The sequence below is a fragment of the Fusarium phalaenopsidis genome (genome assembly GCF_050370095.1).
Source record: "Fusarium phalaenopsidis strain FUZ10S chromosome Unknown contig_32304, whole genome shotgun sequence".
NCBI lineage: Eukaryota > Fungi > Ascomycota > Sordariomycetes > Hypocreales > Nectriaceae > Fusarium > Fusarium phalaenopsidis.
In genome coordinates this window covers 685,810-709,586 of record NW_028145404.1, presented here as the reverse complement: position 1 = coordinate 709,586, position 23,777 = coordinate 685,810, and the positions used below count along the sequence as shown (strand labels likewise).

The following is a 23,777-nucleotide window of genomic DNA, read 5'->3' as shown; positions in this document are numbered from 1 at the left end:
GTCATGACACGAGCATCTTGTCCAAAAATTGCCAGAAGATGATGGACACATGAAAACAAAGATGAGGGGAAGTAATGAATAAGAATTGAAATTAGCCCCCAAGAAAGGCATCACGTATTACGCCCCCATGTCAAACTACTCGGAACCCGATCGATCACCAGTTGGACAATACGATTTCCCGAAGAAGCCCATTCATTACCGACATGTCCGGGCTGACCACGCGAAAATCGCATGCACGTCACGATATAATCCACAGTCGCTCACAGCAACAACAGCCTTCTCTCGTAGCCTCGCAGTCGCGAATCGCAAGGCTGCCCAGGGATGTGTCCATCCGAAAAAAGCCACAGGTGCAAGCCCAGGTGTTGGGAGCCAGTCGGGAGCGACTGATGCGCGGCGTTGAGCCACGCTTCCAAAAACGCCGTCTTTCCCAGTGACGTGTGTGTGTCCCTTAGCCCGGAACGACACTGTACCGAGCGGGAGCTTCGTCAACAGGGACAAGGGGCTTGTCATTTCGCTTGATATCCCAGCAGAGGGTTGATGGATCGTGGTCAATTGGGTCGATCCTACTATTAATCGTGGCTCTGGGTATCCATTACTACCTAGCCAAGCCCAGCTAGAAAGCTTCCTGAGCTCCCTCTTCTTCCATGAGCCTCCATTATCCCAAGATGAACATCTCCACTCCCGTGTTAATGCTTCATCCACCCTTGTCAAATGGTCAAGCCATCCCCAGCATTCAACACAAGCCTCTGATATCACATCTAGAGTTTTCGTCATCGCGATAAGGCAAAATGCCTCCATCTCCAAATGTCATTCAACAACCTATTTCTCTCCCTTGACATTCCAAGCCCGCTCCCAACCCCAAACTTCCCAATCATCCAAGACATCCATATCAAACCCCATGTACAGACATCATGTACCTTGCCTTCTCCGCTAACGCCCAATGACACTAGCGCCCTACCTTAATTCTCCCACCCCCAGGCACAAGAAGAGACAAGAAAAAAAATGGAACAGGAGCCGTCCCCAATTGTTGAGCCCCAAACCCGAAATCTGGATCCATGTATCAGGTTCCTCTGCCAATTAGATGGCCCCTCGGGGTCCCGCGGGCCGCCGCAGAGCCGCAGCCTTGAGCGGTCATCCTCCGAGTCCCAACATTGTAGGCGTCCCCGGGATGCCGGCAAATCCAAAGCAAAGATTGCAGGTTTTTGATTCAGAGATAGACACACTGCGCTGGGCCAGCGGAACTGTAGTACGTACTCCCCCACCCTCTTTGAGGGTTGAGGTTGGAACGTCATGCAAGATGCCGATGCCGATCTCTTTCCCTTGACTTTGCAGGGCCAATGGTGAACAGGGTATTCTACAGTTGAGCTTCAGAGTTGCACCCGGTATCTTAGACTAGCTTGTCTTGAGGCATCAACGCTCAACATGATGATCATCACCACCGTCTCGTGTAATCTCAACGGCTTGTTGCGCGCGTTGAAGGTTGGAAACCCAATCCATTGCTGGCGCCGAGTACTGGAGCTCGATGAGGAGCAATATCTGTGAATCTCTATCACCTTGCCATTCCATATCGGGGATCCTCCATCATATCACCGCCCCACAGTCAATTCAAAATCTAGAAACAGCACTTAATGGTATCAAGTTGTGTATTGGGCGTTTTCAAGGCCGGGCATCTCCCAGTCCTCAAACTAAGGTATACTATCGTACGCCTCCACAGTCTGTATCTACTCCTCATCTCCCCCCCTCCCCTGATCAACAAAGGAAAATAAGATAGGTTTAACTAATTCACGGGCCGCCGTTGTCGTTCGCCAGCCTTGTCAGACATCGAACCACTCCCCACACTGTCGATGTCGCCCTCTCCGCCCCCGCGAGGGAACCAGAAGTAGCCTCGCATCATCTTCCCCAGTATTACCCGCTCGCCAGCTTGAGCCATCAAGGCCAGCCGGGCAGCCTGGTCGATGACTCGCTTTGCAGCGGTACACCCCCGTCCCGTCAGGCCTGGCCAAGGTGTGTGGTATGGTATAGTACCTCGTAGGTATAAAGCCCGGCCAGGCCCCTCGGGATGATAAAAAAAACAAAAGAAATATCAGATGCCATCTCTTCATAACGTCCATAAACCCCGTTGCCGAAACCCCATGTACCCAAACAAGCGGTATTAGTAACGAAGTCTGCCAGAGAGACAAGAATGGATTCCGTAATCATCATCAACACCGTCTTCAAAGCGCCTGCTGTGAACCATGCCTAGCCGTCCCACCCCTTCTTGTATGATGGATATCCTTGACCGAGGTGAAAATGCTGCCAATTTTGTAACCGCTCGAACCGCTGTGAAGCAAAACCAAATGAAAGAAAATCGTAAACTGGGACAGTCTCGGAGCGTTGCCGAGAAGAGACTGCTTAGTAGGTCTCTCCCAGATCGCTCAGTTTCCTGTGCCCAGCAGAGATGCTGGATCTCGTTGGCCCGTTGCTAGTCCGTCGACCACCGCTCTGGCGGCGACTTGATGGCATAGGGATACCACTGCCAGGAGCGGGAATACCGCTCATGCCTCCGTCATGGTCCAGCTTGGAGTATGTACCTCTACGGCTTGGGGTCCGGAACTCGGTCTCATCTTCCTCCTCCAGATCAAGATGGCTGATGCTGGCAGAGTGGCCATGAATCGAGCCTCCAAGCGACGAACGGGGCCGGCCCATAGGAGTTCGCGTTCCTGTGAGAGATGTTCGAGAGACAGGTCGCGGGATCATGTCTCCAGCGGTTCGTGAAGGTGGCCGAGCATACGACGAGACGCTAGCACGTGAGCTGGGCCTGCTGATTTCTGACTCGGGACCCCCACGGTTCGGCAGTGGTCCAAACGACAGCCGGCTGACTCCAGACGTGCTAAGTCGGGGCATGTGGCTACCCTTGGATGTCCCAGAGTTCTGGCTGTTGGTTGGGGTGGTGTCGTCACCTGCTACAGAAGACGTCGTAGAGCCCACAGTGCGCTTGCGAGAGCGGATCGTAACCGTTGAAGGCACGTTGCTGGCTCCGTAGACGGAAGAGCGCGGCGAAGCTCGTGTTGGCGTGCGCGTCGGCCCGGGAAGCTTAGATCGTGCAGAGTGCACACGAGCCTCGAGGCGTTGCATCTGCGCAGTAAGGGTTCGGATGTGCGTAAGCGAGTTTGAAGCGGGAAGCTTGTGCGAAGCCGAGCGAGGTCCAACGGCGCGGTTCGCAGGTGTTCGCATAGTCGTAGTGCCGCCAGTCGAGATTCGGCTACCAGGCGCCCTTGTCGTCTTGGTGGGAGGCTTAGCACGGGGCTTGGGAGTAATGCTGTTGTCAGATGACGAAGGAAGACGAGAGCGACCATTTCGAGACACAGCCGGAGTTCTTGTCGATGCGACCTTGGGCAAAGGCGCCGAGACATCCGACATGGGCGGCGAAGGAGGATCGGGGAGTTCGGACAGCGTGTCGCCATCGGGAATGGGCGACTTCGATTCGGGAGGTGTTGTGATAAGAGGCGAGCTGGCGGTTGACCCCGGGGATCCGGTGTGGTCAAAGGTTGGCGACTCAAGAACGGAGAGGTCGGTCGAGATAGTAGAAAGATGACGGGACTCCTGCTTCTTGATCTTGTCCTGAAGAAGCTCGGCCTCGATCTTGAGGTCGCCCAGCTCCTCGCGCAAGCGCTGAGATTCGATGCGAAGCTGCTCACGCTCCTGCTCGCCCATCTTGATCTCCTCCTCCATCATGACCGCCCTCTCAATAGCCTGGTTGTACTTGGATTCCATGTCCTCCAGCGACGACGTGGTGTTGCGCGCCTGTCGCTCAAAGTCGTCGTTGGCCACCTCAATATCCCTCAGTTTCAGTTGCAGAGTCCGGTTCGAGTCTCGCAGTGTCGTGATTTCCTTCTCGAGCGCATTCTGGGATGCGCTAGCCTCCGTCTTGGACTCTCTGTATTTCCTCTGCGCGCGACAACGTAGCCGTCGAGTTAGCCAAGTGTCCTGCTGGTCCGGTTTGTGTTTTGTTGGGGGGTGGTTCGACTCACCTTCCACTCCTCCACCTCGAAGCCTAGAGTTTCGGCCTTTTCTTGCAAAATGCGCTCCTGCTTCTCTGCCCTCTCAATATCCTTCTCCAGCTCCTGCTCCAGCTCCTTGCTCGACTCTCTGAACTCGGCGAGTTCTGACTCAAGCTGCTCATACTGCGCCTTGTACCAGTTGAGGGTGTCCTCGGCGGTTGCTTCCGCGCCGGGCGGGGATGAAGGGGGTTCTGAAGCCATGACGGATAGTAGCGATCGGGTATCTAGATGGTTTGGCTCGATCGGGTTCGCATGGGTGTGGTTTGGTTCGGGTAGGGAACCAAGGTACGGGGTCGGCGGTGACGACGGTGTCGGAGGCTGGGGCTGGGGTGATAAAATAGGGTGGTCGAAAAGAAAAAGGGCGGAACAAAGACGTCGTCTCTTTGTGTGCAGACTGTGTCTTTCCGCTGCGCAGCTGTTGCCCTCCGTCAGTCGGCGTCTGGGACAAGAACAGGCGGGGGATGTTACTCACCGACCAAGTCGTCCGTTCGCAGGGCCAGCTGAAGTAGTGGGAATAAGAGGGCTTCCTTCGAAATGGAATCACCTCTTTGTCGAGCGGCAGCCGCACTTACCTTGGATCTTACCTTGTCCTGCTGCTGTTGGGGTTAGTATTCGCGGCCGCTGAAGCGCGGAGTTCCAAGGGAAACGTCGCCGCCAATGCTGGGTGATGGTTGTTGGATGTTAAAGGGTGTTTGCTGTTTTGGCCTGTGACGACCGCTGTTGATGCGACACATCGCGCCCCCCATTCTCCTTGGGCCGGCATCATGCACTAAGCCCCTTGGGGCAAGGTTATTGGCAGCCATGGGCAACAAGGGCGCTTTCGGTCCCCTTCTCGACCCCACCATTGGGCAACAGTGTGTTTCTGCTTCACGTGACTTGCATCTGAAGCCACTCCTGCACTTTAAGCCACCTTTGTTCCATTGTTTCCAATTTTCCCCTGGTTCTATGAATGGGTATCAAGTCAGGACTGATAAGGCTTGAGAGGTTCTCGATGTGTCAGGGGCACAATTGCTTTTTGTCGTATCGTCGAGAATCGAGTGCGGGACGCTATGTTTGCCGAAGCGCACGTACTTTCTTCTGCTCTGTCCACGTAGGGTTCAGACTTGTCCAAATAGGACACGGTCTTGAGTCGTATTCATCCAGACTATCTACATCTAGATCATAACCCCGTCAATAATTGAAGCCGCCAAAGTATACTGACGCCATACTTACCATACTTTTAGCACTACGACCCAGCGTAAGCCGCCAAGAATGCAACAGAGCCCAGACCAGGGGTTCTCCAGGGGCAGATCGAGGAGTGACCGACACCTGCATGCCGTTGGTCTTTAATCTCTGCATGTTACTTGTCTGGGGTATTAACATAATACGGGGTAGTATCCAGTGTTGACATTTAATTGAGTGCGAAAGTTCATAGCCCAAGGGATGGCGGTGTGCATTGCTGTCTGAGAGCCTAATCTTTTGTATGTGTACAGGCCGGTTTGACCAAAGGATGGATCTACCTATTTTCCCACGGACCTCGCCCGCTCCAAGAAAAAATACAAAGGGCCGAAACCAACGCTTCTAAGTAAAAATGATAGAGGTGCTACATGAATAGCTTTGTGTGATGGCCCGCTTTCTGGTTGTCCGGGCTCTTGAGTGTTGTGGTACAGGGTGGTTGTGAATATGGGTCCAGACCCGTGGGGCCCAACTCCGCATTAATAGATGCAAGTATTGACAGATGTAAAATAATAGAAATCAATATACCAACTGATGCCTGGTCTTCTATAGTCTTGCCCCTCCAGCTCTCCAAGCGCCTCTAACTCTTCTTGCTCCCGCTGCAGCAGCACCAAAGTTGTGTAGTCTCTCTCCTATCAGGTATGCTTCGTCACGGATACGGGCTGTCCATCCGTTGAATACCTTGACCAGCCCTACCGTATTCTTAACGAGTAGGGCTGTGAGTGCAACGGCTGGGTACGATTGGCGATACACAATCGCCAACCGCGCCACCTCCGCCAGCTCATTCGCACCGGGTCGGGCGCCTGCAATCAAGCCGTACTTGATGAGACCGTCGGTGATGGCTGGAGGTCCTAGGATTGCCGCCGCTGATATGGCCAGACCAGGGACAACAAAAGCTCTGGTCAAAACGCCAATGTCGGGGTGCATCCAGCCGCGCCGTAGCACCGTCCGCACGGCAACTGCAAGTCGAGTATCCGCGAACAAGGTCGTAACCATGCGAGCACCTAGCTTGAGATACAGTAGGCCAAGGGTCCAAGCCTGAATGACTCGGACTGTATGACGGCTTGCCTCGGATCCTCCCTCTCTTGATGCCTGAACTGACGCCGCAGTAGGTGGGTACATATACGTGTGGAGAGGAATTGCCAGATATAGCTCCAGTAGCCCTGACACAAGGAGTGGGAATACCACGAGGAGGAAGAAGTAGGCATAAACCAGCTTGGCTCCTCGCAGAAGGACAGTAGCGGTGCGCCAGCCGATCTCTCCAGCAGTCAGCCACTCCCAAGACTTTTGTGCCCCGCGCTGCACATTGGAACACACGCTTCGGATGTGAAAGACCAGATAAGCGAGGGAACCGAGGAGGTAAACACCGATGCTAAAGGCATAAATGTCGTTGGTTCTGATGTGCTCCGGGATCAGCATCTTAAACATTCGTCGACCAAACACCAACGGGATGATGGTGAAGCCAACTCCAGTGATCGCCGCAAACACCCAGATAAATAAGATGAAGAGAAAGATTCTCGCGCGGAAGTGAGGAGGGATATACACCATCTGATACTGAGGACCGGCGTACAGATCAGTGTCGTCTTGCTTGTCCTGTCTCCGGCCTCGCTCGTCAACCTCGAGGAACACTTTTTTGCCTTTGGGAATCTTGACGCGGTCCGAGGCTGGAGCACGAACAAAGTGACCACTTTGGGTCAGCTGGTTGGCGTCCCTCAAACGATTCTTCGCCCGGGTGAGGGCGTGGATTTCACTCTGGGTGAGAGGAGCCCTAGGCTTGGCATCACCGCCGTCAAAAAAGTCTGTCCAGGTCTTGGGAACAACGTGATACTTGTGGTTCAGCTCCAAGAAGAAGCACTTGTACCAGGGAAGTTCTCGGAACCTGCGGTCAGCTCCAATATGGAGGCTTCCCTCTTCGTCGATCCTTCGCTCGCCAAACAGGAAGAAAGTGAGTCGCAAGCTGCGCGCACATGTCCGGAACCACCACGTATACATGGCGTGGAGCCCATCGCCAGGCTTGAAGAAATTAACTGCAAGCGGCATGAGGAAGTTGTAGAAGAGGAGGTCGACTGGAAACTCGAGGACCGGTTCATTGGAGGAATAGTGAACCGGGAGGATATCAGGCACGGAGTAGGAGAGACCCCATACAACGCCTCCCAGACAAACGATAACAAGTGCGCCATACACAAATGCCGAGAAGAGAATCTTTCTCAATTGTGTCATCAGGTTCCTCTCTAGGACGTCGCGGACAGGGTGAAACTCGGGATCATCCGGGTCACGAATGAAGTCTGTTGCAAAGTTAGCTCTCAGAAATTTGGCTGAATAAGGGGGACTTACAGAGAACACCCTGGCGCATAATCTTCCTGCACATTGACACAAACAGTGCAAAATGGAACATGTACCCAGTGCCAACGAACCAGTGAACAAAGACGGATGTCAGGGGGTAGTTATAGGTGAAGAGCATCCGAGACTTGAAGGTTGTGTTCTCAAACAGGGGTAGAAGGGCGCCATCGAGGAGGAGGCCACAGTAGAGGGGAAAGACCAGCATCTCGATACTGATGATCATAATGACCTTCATGATGCCACTGGCCTGATGCAAGGTGTCGATGACACCCGCCTCCCAAGCTTGCAAGATGTGACCCCTCGAGAATGGGCTTCCTCGCTTCAGGTACATGGCGCCGGCAAAGAAAATCGTCACGTAGCCAGCCAGAATAGCCCAGAAGCGATCCAACCCAGACCAATAGGCTAGGACGGGATTGATGACAGCCGGTCCATCAGGTTCGCTAAGATCAATGACCCAGAAGTTCGGGTTCAGGAATGCGGACGAGAGAGCGAGCAGGTTGAACCAGGCCATGTCGCCTGCGGAGGTGATAGTCTCCATAGATAGGCCAGTTGACAGAAGACCGCCGCCGAGAATGAAGCCCACAGAGTCACTGATGGTTGTGAAGACAGCGCCAATGTTCTGCTTGACTGCAATCAGAGCACCATGACTGATGGCGGAAAAGTTCTGCATCTCCGAGGCGGACATGGGAAAGTCCATAAACGCATAATCCAAAACTCGGGACCCGGCGCTCGTCCACAGCATCCAGGCAGCCTTTCTGGCTGATAGGACTTGGGATCCAATGAAGCCTCCAATGATACCGGTGAACATGTCGATAATGTTCAGAATAACCCAAGAGGCCAGACCGGCGGCCATGACAGCGGCATCCTGAAGAAGCTTTGAGAGCTCAAAAAGCAGGCGAACGAGGCGCATGGGATTGGCAAGAATCCAAACGCTTACACGTCCAATGTTGTAAGGAACAAAGATGCAAGCAAAGATTGTCACCGAGACGAGAACGGCGCAGAAGATGGCATTCTGGAAGAGTCCAGCGATAGGACCGCGCATGCCAATCAACTCCATGACGCCCTCGAAGTCTTCCAACTCTTCCATAGCTTCTTGGTCAAGACCAGGTCCTTGGGCATCACCGAGATCTTCGGGCTCGTCGTCGACACCGCCGGCTCCGGGGGCATCGTCCCGGCCAAGGTCATCAAGATCAAATTCCCAGTCGTCAAGATCATTCCGAAGGTTGCCAATATCGTCGTCGGCGTGATGAAGATCTTGAAGAGCGTGTTGCTGCTCGTCCAAGTCGCCCCACATGAAATCGGTCACCCTTCCGACAAGGCCAGGTGCCGGACCATCATCCTGACCACCAGCAGTAGCAGCAGCATTGCCCTGGACAGGCGGTTGTGCTTCCGGGGTTTCTCGTCTATCATGGTGGTGGTCATCAAGAGGAAGACGTTGATCCTGTTGACTTCTGAACTCGGCAAAGTCATGGCGAACGCTTGATGGCTCGGGCTCATCAGGTACTTCGGATTCATCAGTTTCATCGAATCCCGTCACAGCTACGTCGCTTCTTGGCCCAGAACGGGATTTCTTGAACTTGCCGTACGGGCCACGAGCCTGGGGTTGGTCACGGGCCTGGGATGAAGAACCCTCATCCTCGGGGTTTTGAGGGAGGCCAGCGAATGACCAGCTGTTGTTGGCCAAGGGATTGATAGTGTCGTGGAGCTGAGGGCCGTCAGATACGGCACGCGGACGAGAAGGGCTTGGCGACAAGGCTCCTGTCCAGGGGTCTCTCTCGAAGTCCTGATCAGGAAGAGGGGGTAGCGGTTCCTTATCCTTCCCCTTTCCGGATGCCGAATCGCCAGCTTCATCAAAGGAGATAGGAAATTCCTCAGAGGGAGGGGTGAAGGCCTTTCTGGATGAGCTTGCTGCAGTAGAGCCTGGGCTTTCTGGGTGATCTCTTCCATCAGCTTGTTCTGGATGTCGGGCAACATCAGAGGGTCCGCCTTCTCGATCCCGGATGGATCGGCGCGTAACGTCCACCCAGTATGCAAGTCTGTCCTGAAGTCCTTCCTCTTCGATAATCTGCAGGATTCTCTCAGCCTCGCCGCCTGCCTTGTGGTATATACGCATGTAGTCATAAACAGTAGAGGGTTCTTCGGCAGCAACGGGGGCAACAGGACGAGCCTCAACAGGGCGAGGCTCAAGGGGAGAAGACTCGGATTCAATCATCCCTGGAGGAACGCGAAGATCGGATGATGCTCGACGGAGGAGTCGTATGTTAGCAACCTGCTCGACCTCGGCAGCGAAAGCTTCATCGGGACCGACATGAGGCTGTTCCCCATCATCCAGAGTTTCGTCATCCGACTCATCGGGACCCCGCAAGTCTTCTGCAATCTCAGCCCGGACAAGCATGGGTTCTTGGGCTGCCAGGGGGTTTTCGGGGCCGGCAAAGGCTGCGCGCATGTTCATTTCGGGCTGTTGCTGAACGACATAATCCCTGACCAGGATGACTAGAATGAAGCAAATGATGACCAAGACAGTGATGATTTGACCCTCAATCACCGAAATCACGGTCCGATTAAGCGTTGGGTTCCGGGTGAGGTTGTTCAAGAAAGCCACCTCCCCAAGTAACGAAGGTGGCGCTGTGCCAATCGATGCAGCTTCCAATGAGGCATTGACGGATTCCAGAGACGGGTCGGATCGATCGAACCTGACGGGCACTCCCAACGAGCCTAGGAGAATGCGCATCAAAAACTCGGAGATATTCTGGCCAGAGAGGGTTTCGAGGAGGGCTTCGGCGGCTGAAGCAGATGTCGTCGTGGGCGCAAAGAGGGGGCTCGCGGGGCATGTGCCAGTATCGAGACCTGCAGCCAGTTGAAGTGCTGCTTCCGTGGTTTCATTGTTGCGCGAGAGCATAGAAGTGTTGCCAAAGCCTTCATCGCTGACCCAGAACATAAATGACCAGATGGATCTCATAAAATAGGGCAACCAGCATAGCCAGACGCTGATGGCCATGGCAGCACGGAGCCAGACCAAGACATTCCGAAACAAATATTTGGCCAAATGTCCAACAAAAACGTGTACCGGAAGGGACTGAGGCATGTCAGGCGCGTACAGCTTGGTAAAGCGGAACGACGTCTTGCAAAGCTCGCAGTACTTCTTCTGAGAATGGGAAAGCCACTCCATCAAGCAGTCCTGGTGGACATACTTGATACTACCACTGCATTTGCACGGGTAGAAGAGAGGCTCCTCCGGAGTCGCCTCCCCTCTGCAGATTCGACAAATTCCAGGTGCAGCATCTTGATTCTGATTCATGTCGTCGGATCGAGTGGCAGCTCGGTGAAGGCCCTTGAGCTTCATGCTCGAGGTGAGGTCCTCCATGACGGCAAATAATATTCAGCGATGGCGATTCGAGAAGAAATCGATCGCGCCCACGAGGGGCTTATTGTGAAGGAATTGTTGGGAGAACCATGCGCTGGCCGATCAAGAGGATGTTCGAGGGGCGCGAGCGGACCGAGGACCGGGGAATCGAAGCGGCGAACGGGACACGGAGGCAGGAAAAGGTGACCTGACAAGTGAAATAGCGGCGACAATGCAGTCGGCCAAGCCGGTGAGCATGTGTCTCTTCAGTCGAGAGTGAAGAGTCGACAAGGTGATCGGGAGTAGTCGTCGGCCTCAAAATAGAGGTGATGAGACGTGGTGGTTGATAATTCCACAGTGGCTGTCGGCCTGGGCTGCAACTACAGTACCGCCACTCCGACCCCACAAGACGCAACACGGCGGAGAAAGGTACGGTTGGCGGAATCCAGCCCCAACGCAATGCGATGCGTGAGTTCCGAAACGGCGAACAAGGCTTCGGAGAAGCAGATAATCCGACACCGCTGGTTTCCGTGAACTCTCACGTGTCAGAGGCAGCACTGGCAGTTTGATGTGCGCAGCTGATGTCATGGACCGTGAGGCGCGTGTTCACATGGGAAATGATCATCGTTTGAGAGAATGATGAAGCTGAACCAGGAGATTCGTGATGGCCATGATCGATTGTGATGGATCTGGATCTGTTCAGGATAGCTCTTGTTACTTTCAATAATCACTAATATTGGAATTAATGGTATGGAAACAGAGCCGAGGCTCGATGGTAAAACACGTTAAAATAACCGTAGTCACCATCACGGCATCCCCTGACGTTCCATGTTTGGAGCACTGATAGAAGACTCAGGTTGCCCCAACCTCCAAGTTCACGACTCTCTGCATTCCAGTCAAAATAGCAACCAATCAATGTCTGTAATATTGTCTCTCGGATCCCAAAAAGCCATGATGCCACAGAAGATCTGGACCAAAGCAAGCTTCTGTGCTTCTCCATGACGTCGCAACCATCCATCAAGTGTTTCGAAGATGCAGGACAGGCTGCAAATCGCTGAGCAAATGCCGCTAAAAGTGCCAGGCCGCGCTGATGCGAACCGCTAAAACCTGGTGGGGGAACGGATGACACCACTGTACATGTGCTGGTGCCCTCCAATTCCAACCAAGGAACAACGACTTCAGCTGCGGTGTTGCCATCATTCCCGCCCTCTTGTTCATCTCCTGGTAGAAAAATAATAAAGGGTCAAAGAAGCTCACACCAGTGACCGTCTGTGTTGCACGTTTAAGCCCATCGTCTCGTTCTCGTCTCGAGTCACGTCGCAGAAGCACTCCTGCTCCTGTCCCGAGATCCATAACGCTTGCCGGACTGACCCCCTGCAGCCTATCCAAAAAAGTAAGCACCTCACCCCGAGCTTCCCATCCAGTCGCTGGCTGGCCGAAAAATCCCAACTTGGCTTCGTGGATGTGAAACTGATTGCGGTAGGAAGGGCTGGATACGTCTCTCCCGTCGCGAGTCGGATTTCTTCTGAAGTTGTTCGCTTTTGCGCCACTTTGCACAATCAAACTTGTTACTTTGCATCATCTTTTGGCTTGCTTGCTCCCCTCTTCGGAAGCTCCCGTCATCAACCGTCCTGACCGCAGCGCGTGCTTCTATCAACCATGGCCGAGTCCGCCGGCTCGATCATGAACGGCAACGGCCACACCAACGGCATGGCGAATGGCAAGCCCCTAGCCGGCCGAAGAAGAGCTGTCAAGAAGAGACGCAGCTTCTTGGCTTGGACATTCAATGTCGTCGCAAGGTATGTCCTGTTTGCGCGTCATCGCTGCCAGTTCGCCCGAGCTTTGTTCTGGCCGCTCTTTCATCAGCGTCAATTCATCTTTGCACTCTGAATCGCTATTAGTTGATAACTAACTTGTACTCCCTCAGACTCGCAACATGGGCTGCTATCTTGACCGTCCTCTTCCGATGCCCGCCGTCCCTTGAAGCCTGCGACGAGACCTCCCCCTCCATCTGCAAACCCTATTTTCAGATCAAGGACGCTGTGACGCCTCATGTCCAGCCTTACTACGACCACTATGCGGCGCCCTACGTCGAAGTCGCCCGACCGTACTACGAGACCGTTGAAAGCAAGGTCTGGCAGCCCGCTCGCGCATATGCGATCCAATACGGAGCTCCCTGGGCCGAGAAGGCGCAGGATTATGTTTGGGCCCAGTGGGAGAAGAATGGCCAGCCTCAGCTTGTCAAGTACCAGAGTCTTGCGCAGGCGCAATACGACCAAACTGTTGGCCCTTACGTCAAGCAGGCTGGAGAGGCCCTTGGCCCCTACTACGACATTGCTCGCACCAACGGCCTCCAAGTCTACTACGAATATTTGCGACCGGGTTATGAGTTTGTGCAGCCATATGCGGTTCAGGGTTATGACGCAGCCTCTGAATTTACTGTCCGAACCGCCCTTCCCACCACCTACTGGGCTTGGAACAAGACCTATACCTTCCTTGACAGAAGTGTCTGGCCTCACATTCGTGTCGTCTACGTTCAGAATGTCGAACCTCAGCTCGTCCGTATCGGTGAACGCCTGGGTCGCTACAAGACCAAGGTCAAGCCTGTCCACGACAACTACTCGACCAGGTAAGATGCTCAGCGTTCCTTGTTAAAGCGCCATACTCACGCCTCTCAGTTATGTCACAGATACCACTACTTCGTCATTCCAGAGGCCCTCTCCACAGAGCACAACTTCTGTCGAGACATCCTCTGAGGTCCCGGTCGCTACGGAGAGCCCCGAGCCTGTGACCGAGTCTGTCACTCAGGAGTACATCCACCCTGTGCAGGCACCTCCCCCCACCGAAAACGAGAGCGAGAAGCGACGAAAGGCCCGAGAAATGGTGGCCCATGACCTGGAGACTTGGCAGACCAAGTTTGCTTCTCAAGCTGATGAGGGTGCCAATGACCTGGAAGAACGTGTCGACGAGATTGCGAAGCGCATGATTGAGGAGAATGTCCAGATCACTGGCAGACAGTTATTTGACGACCTCGAGTCTACGATTGCCTCTGAGCTTGAGGCTCTTCGGATCAAGATCTCGGCCTTGGCTGGGTCGGTTGATGAGAACACTGACAATGTAGACGAGAGGATTGTTACCGCGGTACGATCTGCCGGCATGGCCATTAAGAAGAAGGCCCAGGCCATTCGACAATGGCGCGAGGGCTATGAGAAGGAGCTTCAGGAGACCGTCATTACCGTTGCCGATGTTCATTTCCAGCTTCTGGACGAGACTAGAAACCTCGCCCTCCAGCAGATTGGCATGAGGTGGGCATGGACTGATGGCGTCACATACAAGGACTGGGCCAAGTACCATGAGCTCAAGAGTACCCTCAACGAATGGACCGAGCAACTCAAGCAGCTGATCGTCACGCACCCCAGCCTCCTCCAGGCGCAAGACGCATCTGCACAGGTTGAGGATGAGGGCATGGAGATCGCTTCTGTGGCTGCCAAGGAGCTTGCCCGACTCAAGGAGGTTGCCCGCTGGAAGGTTGTGGCCAGAGATTCGTCGGATGATTTTGACAGCGACGCGATGAAGCTTGCTGCCGAGGAAGCCATCGCGGCCAAGAAGGCCGAAGAGTCCAAGGACGCCGACGAGCAGACCCCTGCCGAAGATGACGTTGTTTCCAGTCTCTCCGCTTCTGCTGAAGAGGCCACCTCTCAAACCGAAGATGCTGAGCAAGACCTGGAGGACTTTGTGTCGTCTATTGCTGAGCCCGTCAAGGAGGAGGTTTCTTCGGTTGTTGACGATGAACCGAATGTTATCGAAAAGGCCACCTCCGCTATTTCCGAGTCGATCGAGTCGGTAGTCAGCGATGCTTCCAGCCTCGCTTTTGACGGACAGGAGAGCGCCAGCAGCATTGTGGACGAAGTTTCCGAGACCGAAGAAGCCCTGGCCTCATCAGCCTCCGAGTCTGCTAGCAGTGTGATTGAAGAGGTCTCAAGCCAGCTTTCAGAGACGTTCGAGTCGGCCACAAAGGACGCAGAACCAGAAGACAGCAGTACGTCGACCCCCTTTGCTTCGGAAGCGTCTGAAGTGCTCATGGGTGACACCCATTCGATAGTCAGCAACGGTAGTGAAGATCCTCTCCCGGCCGACGACGAGCCCCTCGTCGAGATCGAGGAGGACCTCCTAACGCATCGCGACGAGACGCCGCTGTCCAACGAGCAGCATGTCAAGCCAGCCTTCCTCGGCGCCGCGGCTCAGGAAGTCCCCCACCGACAAGTCGTCCTCGAGGATTACGTGGACACAGATTATATTGCCAGTGCTACCGACGCAGCACAGGCAGCTTATTCGACCGCTGTCTCTCGAGCATCTGAGCAGTACTCAAGTGCTCTGTCTGTCGTGTCTGCCCAGATCTACGGTACCCCCAAGCCAGTCCACGAGAAGCTGTTCGCATCCGTCTCCTCGGCGTACGACAAGGCTGTTTCAGCTGCTGGTGATAAGCTCAACCATGCTGTCGAGGCCGCCACAACGGCCACCCAGCTCCCTGCCACGACCACGATCCCTAACTGGGTTGACTGGGAACGCATCGAGTCTATCGCTTCTCAGAGACTCAACGAGGGCCGTCTGTGGGCCGAGATCCAGTACCAGAGCGCACTCATCGCTATGGGTCTCGCCACACCCACTCCATCATCGTCGATGGAGAGGTATTACGAGCAGGCCAAGTTGAACTACTTCGCTGGTCTTGGTATTGCCCAGGACCGATACGCTAGCTTTATTGCTGGAGCTTCCTCTGCCCTCTCATCTCTGACGGCCACTCCTACCCCTACCAACCTCGCTGGATCTGCCTCATCTGTTGCCTCTGTGGCGAGGGAGTCGGCTGCTTCTGCTGCCCAGGCTGCTGGTGATGCGGCTGGATCTGCCTATTCAGCCGCCGGTGACACAATTAAGTCGGCCGCCCAGGCTGTTGACGATTCCGTGTCCTCTGTTGTGGATGCTGCTAGCGAACAGATCTCTAGTGCAGGCCTAGCTATTGCCGAGTCTTGGAACACAATCGTTGAGCAGATCAGCGGCCAGGTCTACGGAGAGCCTACTCAGATTGCGTGGTATGAGCACATCTGGAGTGATGCTAGCTCATATGCAGCCGCGGCTACCGATGCCGTCGCCGACAAGGCGTCTATTGCCTCGGATGCAGCTGCAGCATCTGCAGTGACTGCATCAGCCGAGGCGGCTAAGCAATACGAGTCTGTGAGCGAGCTTGTCTCTGAACTCATCAGTGGCAAGGAGCCCTCGTTTACCGAGAGTGTGCTCTCCCGACTCCAGGCTGCTTACGCCACGGCGGCCGCCAGCGTCGAGAGCCTTGCTAGTGAGGCAAACGAGGCTGCGTCGTCTGTGGGCGAGAAGGTCGGAAGCGCTGCCAGCCAGGCTACCGAAGCCGTCAAGGAGTCATTCCAGCACGCAAAAGACGAGTTGTAAACAGGACAAGTTGTTGGAGAAGAACAACTACGAAGACACTCTTTTGGACGATACCCAAGTTGATATGACGATCGTTTAATGCCATGAACGGGAGAAGGAAAAGACGAGAATGGAATCAAAAGACGGGTACTAACAAGGATGAAGACGAGGCGCGACTGACGGGACTTGGATTTCATGCATGAATACTTTGTACTATTACGATTCCCAACCCTTGAGGTGCATTCACGGCGACACCGAAGGCAGGTCATGTGCCGGTGAGTGCGGAACCAATGAGACGGGATTTGAGCAAGACTGGGGAGGAAAATGCGAATGGGTGCTGGTCTCTGGAATTGGTGTTGGTGACGCTGAGCGGGGGATGATGCTTGGTTGTTGGTTTGCAGCTTACATACATGGGCACATGGCCACCAACGAGATATCCTCAAGATTAGCGCTAATATGATTTTCTTTTCTTCTTTTTGACCAAACGGAAGGGTTGTAGACACTCCACAGTCAGACGATGGGCAAGATTAACGTGTCTCTCCGCAGTCGCTTGAGAAGAGCATGGTGTGACTGGCAGCATGCGCGGATATCAATATCGACAGTAGCTAAAGGATCTCATAATAATTTGAGCAATTGTGTCTACTGTTAGGCAAGAATTAACTAAATAGAAACATGTTTAGGTCAGTTTATGGTATGGCCAAATCCATTAGACTGTCTATCGCTATGCTGAGCCGTATCTAGGAGCAACTCTATTCCAACAACGGCAGATCCGTTTCCTTGGTTGCGCAAATCCTCCAGACGCCACATCAATACAAGAGCGGGGATGCCGTAAACAGCTTCCTCTTTGATGCACCCTTGTCGAGTATCCTTGGTTCCCCGGTCTAGGCAACAGAATAAACTGTCTGGTTAATTGGCTCTTCAGGGACCCGAGTCATGGATTGCCCGCTATGCAAGAAAAACGCCGACGCTACAACGGCTACCCTCGCAGGCTCTGGCAATCAATTACTGTATCTGGATCGATAGGTATGGCCTATCGCCAATAGTGTAGCGCCTGGCCATCTGGGCGTCTTGTTTCATGTCCATGTCTGTGTTGGGTGTGAAATGCGCTCAAGGTGTGAGGAAGAGTTGTTATCATTGAGAGTGAAGCGCTCAACAGAGAAGGAGCCATGCATTGGACGCTCAGAAGAGCCGTACGCGAGACATTGCTAGATAACTGATTACTGAGTTATTATCTATTTGTTGAAATCCATGAGGGGTATCATGGATCCTTGGCCGCGACTATCAATACTACGTTGTAGAGCATGGTGGTTGGGACAAAAAAGCAGCCGCATCCATGCGAGGCGATGGAGTTCGCTCTTTTCTTGACTGGTGGGTCTAGTTCCCCTTCGTCATTCTTGACAAGTCGAAGCAAGGATGAGCGTGATCTAGGCCCGGGCATTTGGTCACAGGCATGGCGAACCAGCTCGTTGGAAGCATGCGTTGCAACGTCGAAGATGGCGTGGTAAACTGAGAAGCTGAAATCGTTTGTTCTTGGAGCAATATCTGCACGCGACTCCTGCAGGGATACAAAAAAAAAACACCAGGCCATTACCTTGCAAGAGGGGGAGGGGGAAGAAACAAGAGACTAGCAAGGGCACTGGAGTGGAGAGAGAGGGAAAATCAAGCTAGAGCCAATACTCGGCGACTTGCCGAGGTTGTGATTCGTGATATCGTTGTGTCAAACTGCATCCAAGACTGAGGCTTTCCGTCGTGGCTTGCGCTTGGGCGTCATCCCGTTTGTTGGCGCCAAGCAGGAGGCTCTTAAGGAACTTTTGGACGTCGGTTCAATTGATCTACGGAGCCAACCGTTACCAGCGCAAGAAACCAGCGTAAAAAGAGTCGAAGGAATCGCCCGTGGGGGGAAGCACAGGATGGGCTGTGCTAAGAACCCCAGGCGAATGGGGTTCCCCGAGGGGAAAAACCTCGTCATGATCTAGGATCCCTTGTGAGCCGAGATGGCATGGTCAGACTCGATGTCGGGGATCCAATTGGTTTAGAGACAAGAACATGCTGTGGGAGCTGAACACTTGCGTCTGAAGAGGTGTTGGTTCTTGTGCAACCATCCATGGTCTCAACGCTTGTTCCATGAGGACTTTTTATCAGTTCTTGTCTCGCCACTGCCGAAAAACCTTGGTGTTGCATCATGTGTAAAAGACGGGAGGTCGGGTCCCCTCCCCCCTTTGCATTTAAAAGCCGCGCGATGGCCCGCAATGTCTGGAACTTGAAGATGGGTCTTTGATTTCTTTGTTCCTCTTTTTAAGCTTCTGATTCTCCTTGGACCGAGCTTCAAGGTTGATCGTCAACACTAAAGGATCATCGCCAAATTGGTGAGGGGGATCATAACTTCGAACCTGTGTTGCAGCTTATGGACTTTGTTGTTGCCTTCTTTTCACTACTTCTCAAGTCCATACGCTGAAGCAGAGTCGAAAATTCTGTTGAGCTTCCTATTACACACAAGAAATCCTACCAGTTGGACGTGACTGGATCCAGGTCGAAATGTCTGGCGCCATCAACTCAACGCCGCCGGCGTACCCTGCTGGAGACGACAAGTTCTCGAGCGAAAAGGAAGCTGGGGCTAGCCCTGTACTCGCCGACGACCTTAATGCTTCGTCGTTCCACAATGGCACCAAGAAGGATGCTACTCACCGAAAACTCAAGTCGCGGCACATTCAGCTCATTGGTATCGGTGGAACCATTGGTACTGCCCTCTATGTGCGTGGAACTATCCTCTCTATAGTACACGAGCTCATACGGACATAGGTTCAAATCGGAAAAGGTCTCCTGAACGGCGGCCCGGCCAGCTTGTTCCTCGCCTTCACCATCTGGTGCACTTTTATCCTCGCCATCACTCTCTGCATGGCCGAAATGGTGACCTACCTTCCCATCTCGTCGCCATTTATCCGATTCGCGGGTCGCTATGTCGACGAGGCCTTTGGATTCGCAGCGGGCTGGAACTTCTTTATCTTCGAAGCCGCCCTCGTGCCCTTTGAAGTTGTGGCCTGTAACCTGATTATTCACTTTTGGAGTGATATTGTTCCGACCGCTGCTATTATCGTCATTGTTCTTGTTCTTTACGCTCTTATTAACCTACTGGCTGTGCATTGGTATGGCGAGACAGAGTTCTGGGCAGCCCTTGGCAAGGTTCTGTTGATCGTCGGCCTGATCCTATTTACTTTCTTCGTCATGTGCGGCGCGAACCCGGACAGGGACAGTTTTGGATTCACCTATTGGAAGAATCCTGGAGCGTTCAAACCGCTCTACTACGACGGAGCGTTGGGTCGTTGGCTGGGCTTCCTGCAGTGTCTCATCCAGGCCTCCTTCACCATCGCCGGCCCTGACTACGTCTCCATGGCAGCTGGAGAGGCAGAAAACCCCCGACAGGTCATGCCACGAGCCTTCAACGCCGTCTTCTACCGTCTCACGGCCTTCTTCGTCCTTGGATCGCTCTGTGTTGGTATCTTGGTTCCTTACGACGACAAGGAGATGACCGACGCCTTTACGAACGGAAAGCCAGGAGCAGCAGCTTCGCCTTACGTTGTTGCCATGAACCGTCTTGGAATCGATGTGTTGCCTCACATTGTCAACGCCATGGTGCTTCTGAGTGCCTTTTCCGCTGGAAACTCTTACGTCTACTGCGCTTCGCGATCTCTTTACGGTCTCGCCCTCGAAGGAAAGGCCCCGAAGTTCCTAACCACCTGTACTCGGAAGGGTGTGCCGATCTACTGCGTCATCTTCGTCCTGCTCATCGCCCTCCTCTCGTTCCTCCAGCTGTCCACCAACACGGCCGTGGTCCTGGACTGGTTCGTCTCGCTCGTCACAGCTTCTCAGCTCATCAACTTTTCATGCATCTGCGTGACATACCTATGCTTCCGCCGTGCGCTGAGAGCCCAGGGTATCAGCCGGGACACGCTGCCCTACAAGGCGTGGTGTATGCCCTTTGCGGCGTACTATGGCCTCACGGGTACTTTTATCATGACATTCGTGGGAGGATATACCGTGTTTTTGCCCTTTGAGGGGTACTGGAACGTGCCCGACTTTCTGTTCTCGTAAGTCAAGTTCTCTCAGTTGACGAGTTTGGATACTGATGATATAGGTACACATCTGTCGGTCTTTTCCCGGTGATGTACGTTGGCTGGAAGTTGATCCACAAGACCAAGATTCATAAGCCACACGAGGTTGATCTCTACAAGAACCTCGACGAGGTGCGAGAGTATGAAGAGAACTATGTGCCGACACCGCCAAAGTGAGTACCACGAATGATTGAGGAGAAAGCTTTGCTAACAGAGGATAGGACCATGTTTGAGCGTATTCTGGATAAGCTCTTTGGTTAAAGAAACTGGAAAAGGGAGGGAAATGAAGTTGACATCGGTATATAGATGCTTTGGATAGGCAATATCAGAAAGTCAAACTCCTGTGGACGTTTCGTTGAGTGACGACACCCTTGGCGGCATGTTCTGATCATAACACTTGACGTGAAAAAAAATTTCCTTCCACGGCAATTGATCTTCTGCCCGGCTGCAAGTAGGTCAACGGTTTGTCCTGCTTGTCTTGGTGCCTTGAAAGAGATGAACCCGCCGATTGAAACGCCAACCTAGCTCACCTCAGCAAAGGCAAATAACTCGAAGCTGTGATACAGTAGATTATTGCCTGGGGGAACCTGAGGGCCTCTTTCGCTGTGAAAGTGAAAGGATTCACGTTGGATGGCTCCAGGGACTTATCAAAATGTCACTATGGATGCATCCCTGGCTTAAACATGACTTCAGGGCGGTTCTCTTCACTGCAGACATTGTTGTTTTTACATATGTTATCGAGATATACTTGGATCAAGGGAACAAGCATCTATATAACCAGTGACTGACGGAAGATGACTCTGGGGAATCTTTGGAGGTTATGTAGAGGGGTAATGCCAAATGTAGTCAGCTGCTTCGTTCATCGAAAGCATAATGTGATTGAAGGATGCCCTTCAAAGTCCCATCCCAAGGAAGCTCAGCGATATTCCGTCTCAGAAGGCTGGCTGCCCTCGAGATCCATGCTTGCCGACCCCAAGCTTCGGTCGTCAGGAGGAGGAGTCTCTCCCCCGGCATCGCTATCGATCTCAATCATTTTGTTCATCGCCCACCGAAGGTCTTCGGCATCACGAAGCTCCTCTGCCGTGGTATCTGCCTCTGTTGATCTCTGCGTGGCGTTTTGTTCGGCGGCATTCCCCGCATTGTCGTCGTCTTCGTCTTCGTCGTTCTCCTCCCTCTCGAAGAATGAGCCCTATTCAATTTCCGAGGGGTCTGTTCCTTCAACCCATGCCCGAACAGCGTCATCATCATCAAGGGCGCCCAAGGATAAACATGTGGCACACTCTTCGGCCAGACCTTCGCCGTGATACACTCTGTCTTGGATGAACTCGGGAGGGAGGTTGTGAGGCAGCCAGCAGTTACTGTCTATGTTGTGGGCAATGCGGCATCTTTCGAGATACCACGTGTCGGAGTCGGGGCGGATGGGATGGCCGCAGCCGGGGTAGACGTAGCGGACGGCTTGACACATTTTGATCTGGGATGAGGTGAGTGATGTGACTTGAGATGAGCGATTGGTGATATTTACCTTCAAGAGGTTGATTGGTGGTAAGAGTGGTGTTGATTGATGGTATGAATTCTGTCGATTCGAAAGACGATATGAGGAGCATGATCGGCTTATATACGAGTCAAATCCAGCCGAACGAAGTGCTGAGAACCATAGTGGACCGTTTGAGGCATTGTAAAGATGTGGTGTTTGCTATCCTCTCTTTTAGTCTTTCGAGATAAAAGGTATCAAAGGGATGAAGACGGTGAATAGCAAACGGGCCTGTTCGGTGAATGACAAGCCGGGACCACAATAAATTCGAGCCATCAAGGACAAACATAGTCGAGAAGTCAATAATGAAAGCCACCCCGATCTGGTAAATTCTTCTTTTACAATAATGTCTCCAGAGAATGTCATTGCCCAGCGTAGTCACGATGAAAACGATTAGAAAGATTCCACCATCCACCTCGTGTAGTGCAACGAAGCCCGGTAGTAGTCTTCGGCACAGGGCTCTTGAGGGCCGGAGCCATCTTCACCATCCAAAAGCTGTCCTCGGGGGGTTTTAACCCATAGCCTCAGGGGGTATTCTTCCCCATCGGCCGAGATGGTGTAGTCAAACACCCGAGTGTGCTTCCCCCTCCCGGGCACAGGCGGAGACAAATTGATGACGGCTACTATCTTGACTCTACGCAGAGTAACTCGGACTGTCACCGAGAGCACTTCGTTGCGACGGCGGCGATGGCGGTTGACAAAGTTCTTGATCGTGGAGCCGAAGCCCGTGAAGATGGTCCCGAGGCCTTCCTGCGGGCACCTCATGTACTCGGACGTAATGTCCAACGAGTATGGTTCGTCGGTGTAGACTTCGCAGTCTACGGTTGGACGTGGGTATCTACAGAGGCGAGGCATGATCGTGGTGGCTATGTATGTGAGTGTGCTGTTGTGCTGAGTGGGCGTGAGACTTACAGGACTGGGGCTCTTGATGTGGGGGATGACAGAAGAATTATTGACACGGTGGAAAACCGATATTGAATCGTTTTTTCAAGATGATCAATGAAGGTTGCTGTCAGGAATTGAGGTGGTTCGCATCAACGACAAAGGTTGAGCGCAATGCAAGTCATCAATACTTGGTGATTGTTATAGAATGTCCATATCTTGTCGCCTGAAAAGCAGAGGGAATCATCCGGCTCTTATGGAAGAAAACAAAAGTAACACAGGGCTGTTTTGGTGGCTAAAGTTCTTGCTGGCATACAGGCAGCCACAACCCTTACTTTCGGCGTAACACCAGGCAATGCAGGAACAGAGGTTAGATTCCATATTCGTGCATCTTGTCTCTAATATTCTCCCTTTAGCCTCTGTAGGTTAACACACATGACCCAGCAAAGCTCTTTCGGTAGTCTTTCCCAGAACCGTTCAACGGCCAGATGCCTGTTTCCAGTTCACTGAAGTCGTTTTACACACAAAATAGGCTCTTTGATACTTAACGCGTCATGTACGAGCACAACTTTTACCTACCTACAGGTGTTCCATTGTTTCTAACCGTGCCTGTGAATAGACCTACCCTAGCTGCTGTAAATCGAGGTTGAGTTAATGATGGTTATGGCATTGGTCACAGGGCATGGAAGCGTGGAATTGGAATCAAGGCGCTCGTTGCTATGGGATAAAGACCTTAGGTGCTACTTGACTGGCCGTGAAGCCATCAACAGGGATAAGGACAAATAAGATCTGTTCTGCGATTCTTGTATTCAGCCTACCCAAGTAGTTACATGGGAACTCGGCGCTCCCAACCGCCATCTTACACGGCCTGTAACAGCGCA

General features: G+C 53.1%; 5 protein-coding genes across 5 annotated transcripts; 2 read left to right on the top strand and 3 right to left on the bottom strand.

The window, feature by feature from the left end:
* Positions 1–2,391: 2,391 nt before the first annotated feature.
* Positions 2,392–4,241, bottom strand: LRP88_09539 (NUDE protein; the record flags this gene model as incomplete). The annotated part of the gene is made up of 2 exons (XM_083246024.1): positions 2,392–3,927; positions 4,011–4,241. 2 exons carry the CDS (start codon positions 4,239–4,241, stop codon positions 2,392–2,394), a joined length of 1,767 nt encoding a protein of 588 aa, XP_083097137.1.
* Positions 4,242–5,801: 1,560 nt separating this feature from the next.
* LRP88_09538 (E3 ubiquitin-protein ligase SSM4) lies at positions 5,802–10,959 on the bottom strand (the record flags this gene model as incomplete). The annotated part of the gene is made up of 2 exons (XM_083246023.1): positions 5,802–7,540; positions 7,590–10,959. 2 exons carry the CDS (start codon positions 10,957–10,959, stop codon positions 5,802–5,804), a joined length of 5,109 nt encoding a protein of 1,702 aa, XP_083097136.1.
* A 1,638-nt stretch (positions 10,960–12,597) lies between these two features.
* Positions 12,598–16,395, top strand: LRP88_09537 (uncharacterized protein; the record flags this gene model as incomplete). The annotated part of the gene is made up of 3 exons (XM_083246022.1): positions 12,598–12,737; positions 12,866–13,567; positions 13,617–16,395. The coding sequence occupies 3 exons, from the start codon at positions 12,598–12,600 to the stop codon at positions 16,393–16,395; spliced, it is 3,621 nt and encodes a 1,206-aa protein (XP_083097135.1).
* A 2,514-nt stretch (positions 16,396–18,909) lies between these two features.
* Positions 18,910–20,744, top strand: LRP88_09536 (amino acid permease/ SLC12A domain-containing protein; the record flags this gene model as incomplete). Its single annotated transcript, XM_083246021.1, has 4 exons — positions 18,910–19,125; positions 19,174–20,459; positions 20,507–20,656; positions 20,705–20,744. 4 exons carry the CDS (start codon positions 18,910–18,912, stop codon positions 20,742–20,744), a joined length of 1,692 nt encoding a protein of 563 aa, XP_083097134.1.
* Positions 20,745–21,399: 655 nt separating this feature from the next.
* On the bottom strand, positions 21,400–21,948 carry LRP88_09535 (uncharacterized protein; the record flags this gene model as incomplete). Its single annotated transcript, XM_083246020.1, has 2 exons — positions 21,400–21,657; positions 21,718–21,948. The coding sequence occupies 2 exons, from the start codon at positions 21,946–21,948 to the stop codon at positions 21,400–21,402; spliced, it is 489 nt and encodes a 162-aa protein (XP_083097133.1).
* Positions 21,949–23,777: the final 1,829 nt, after the last annotated feature.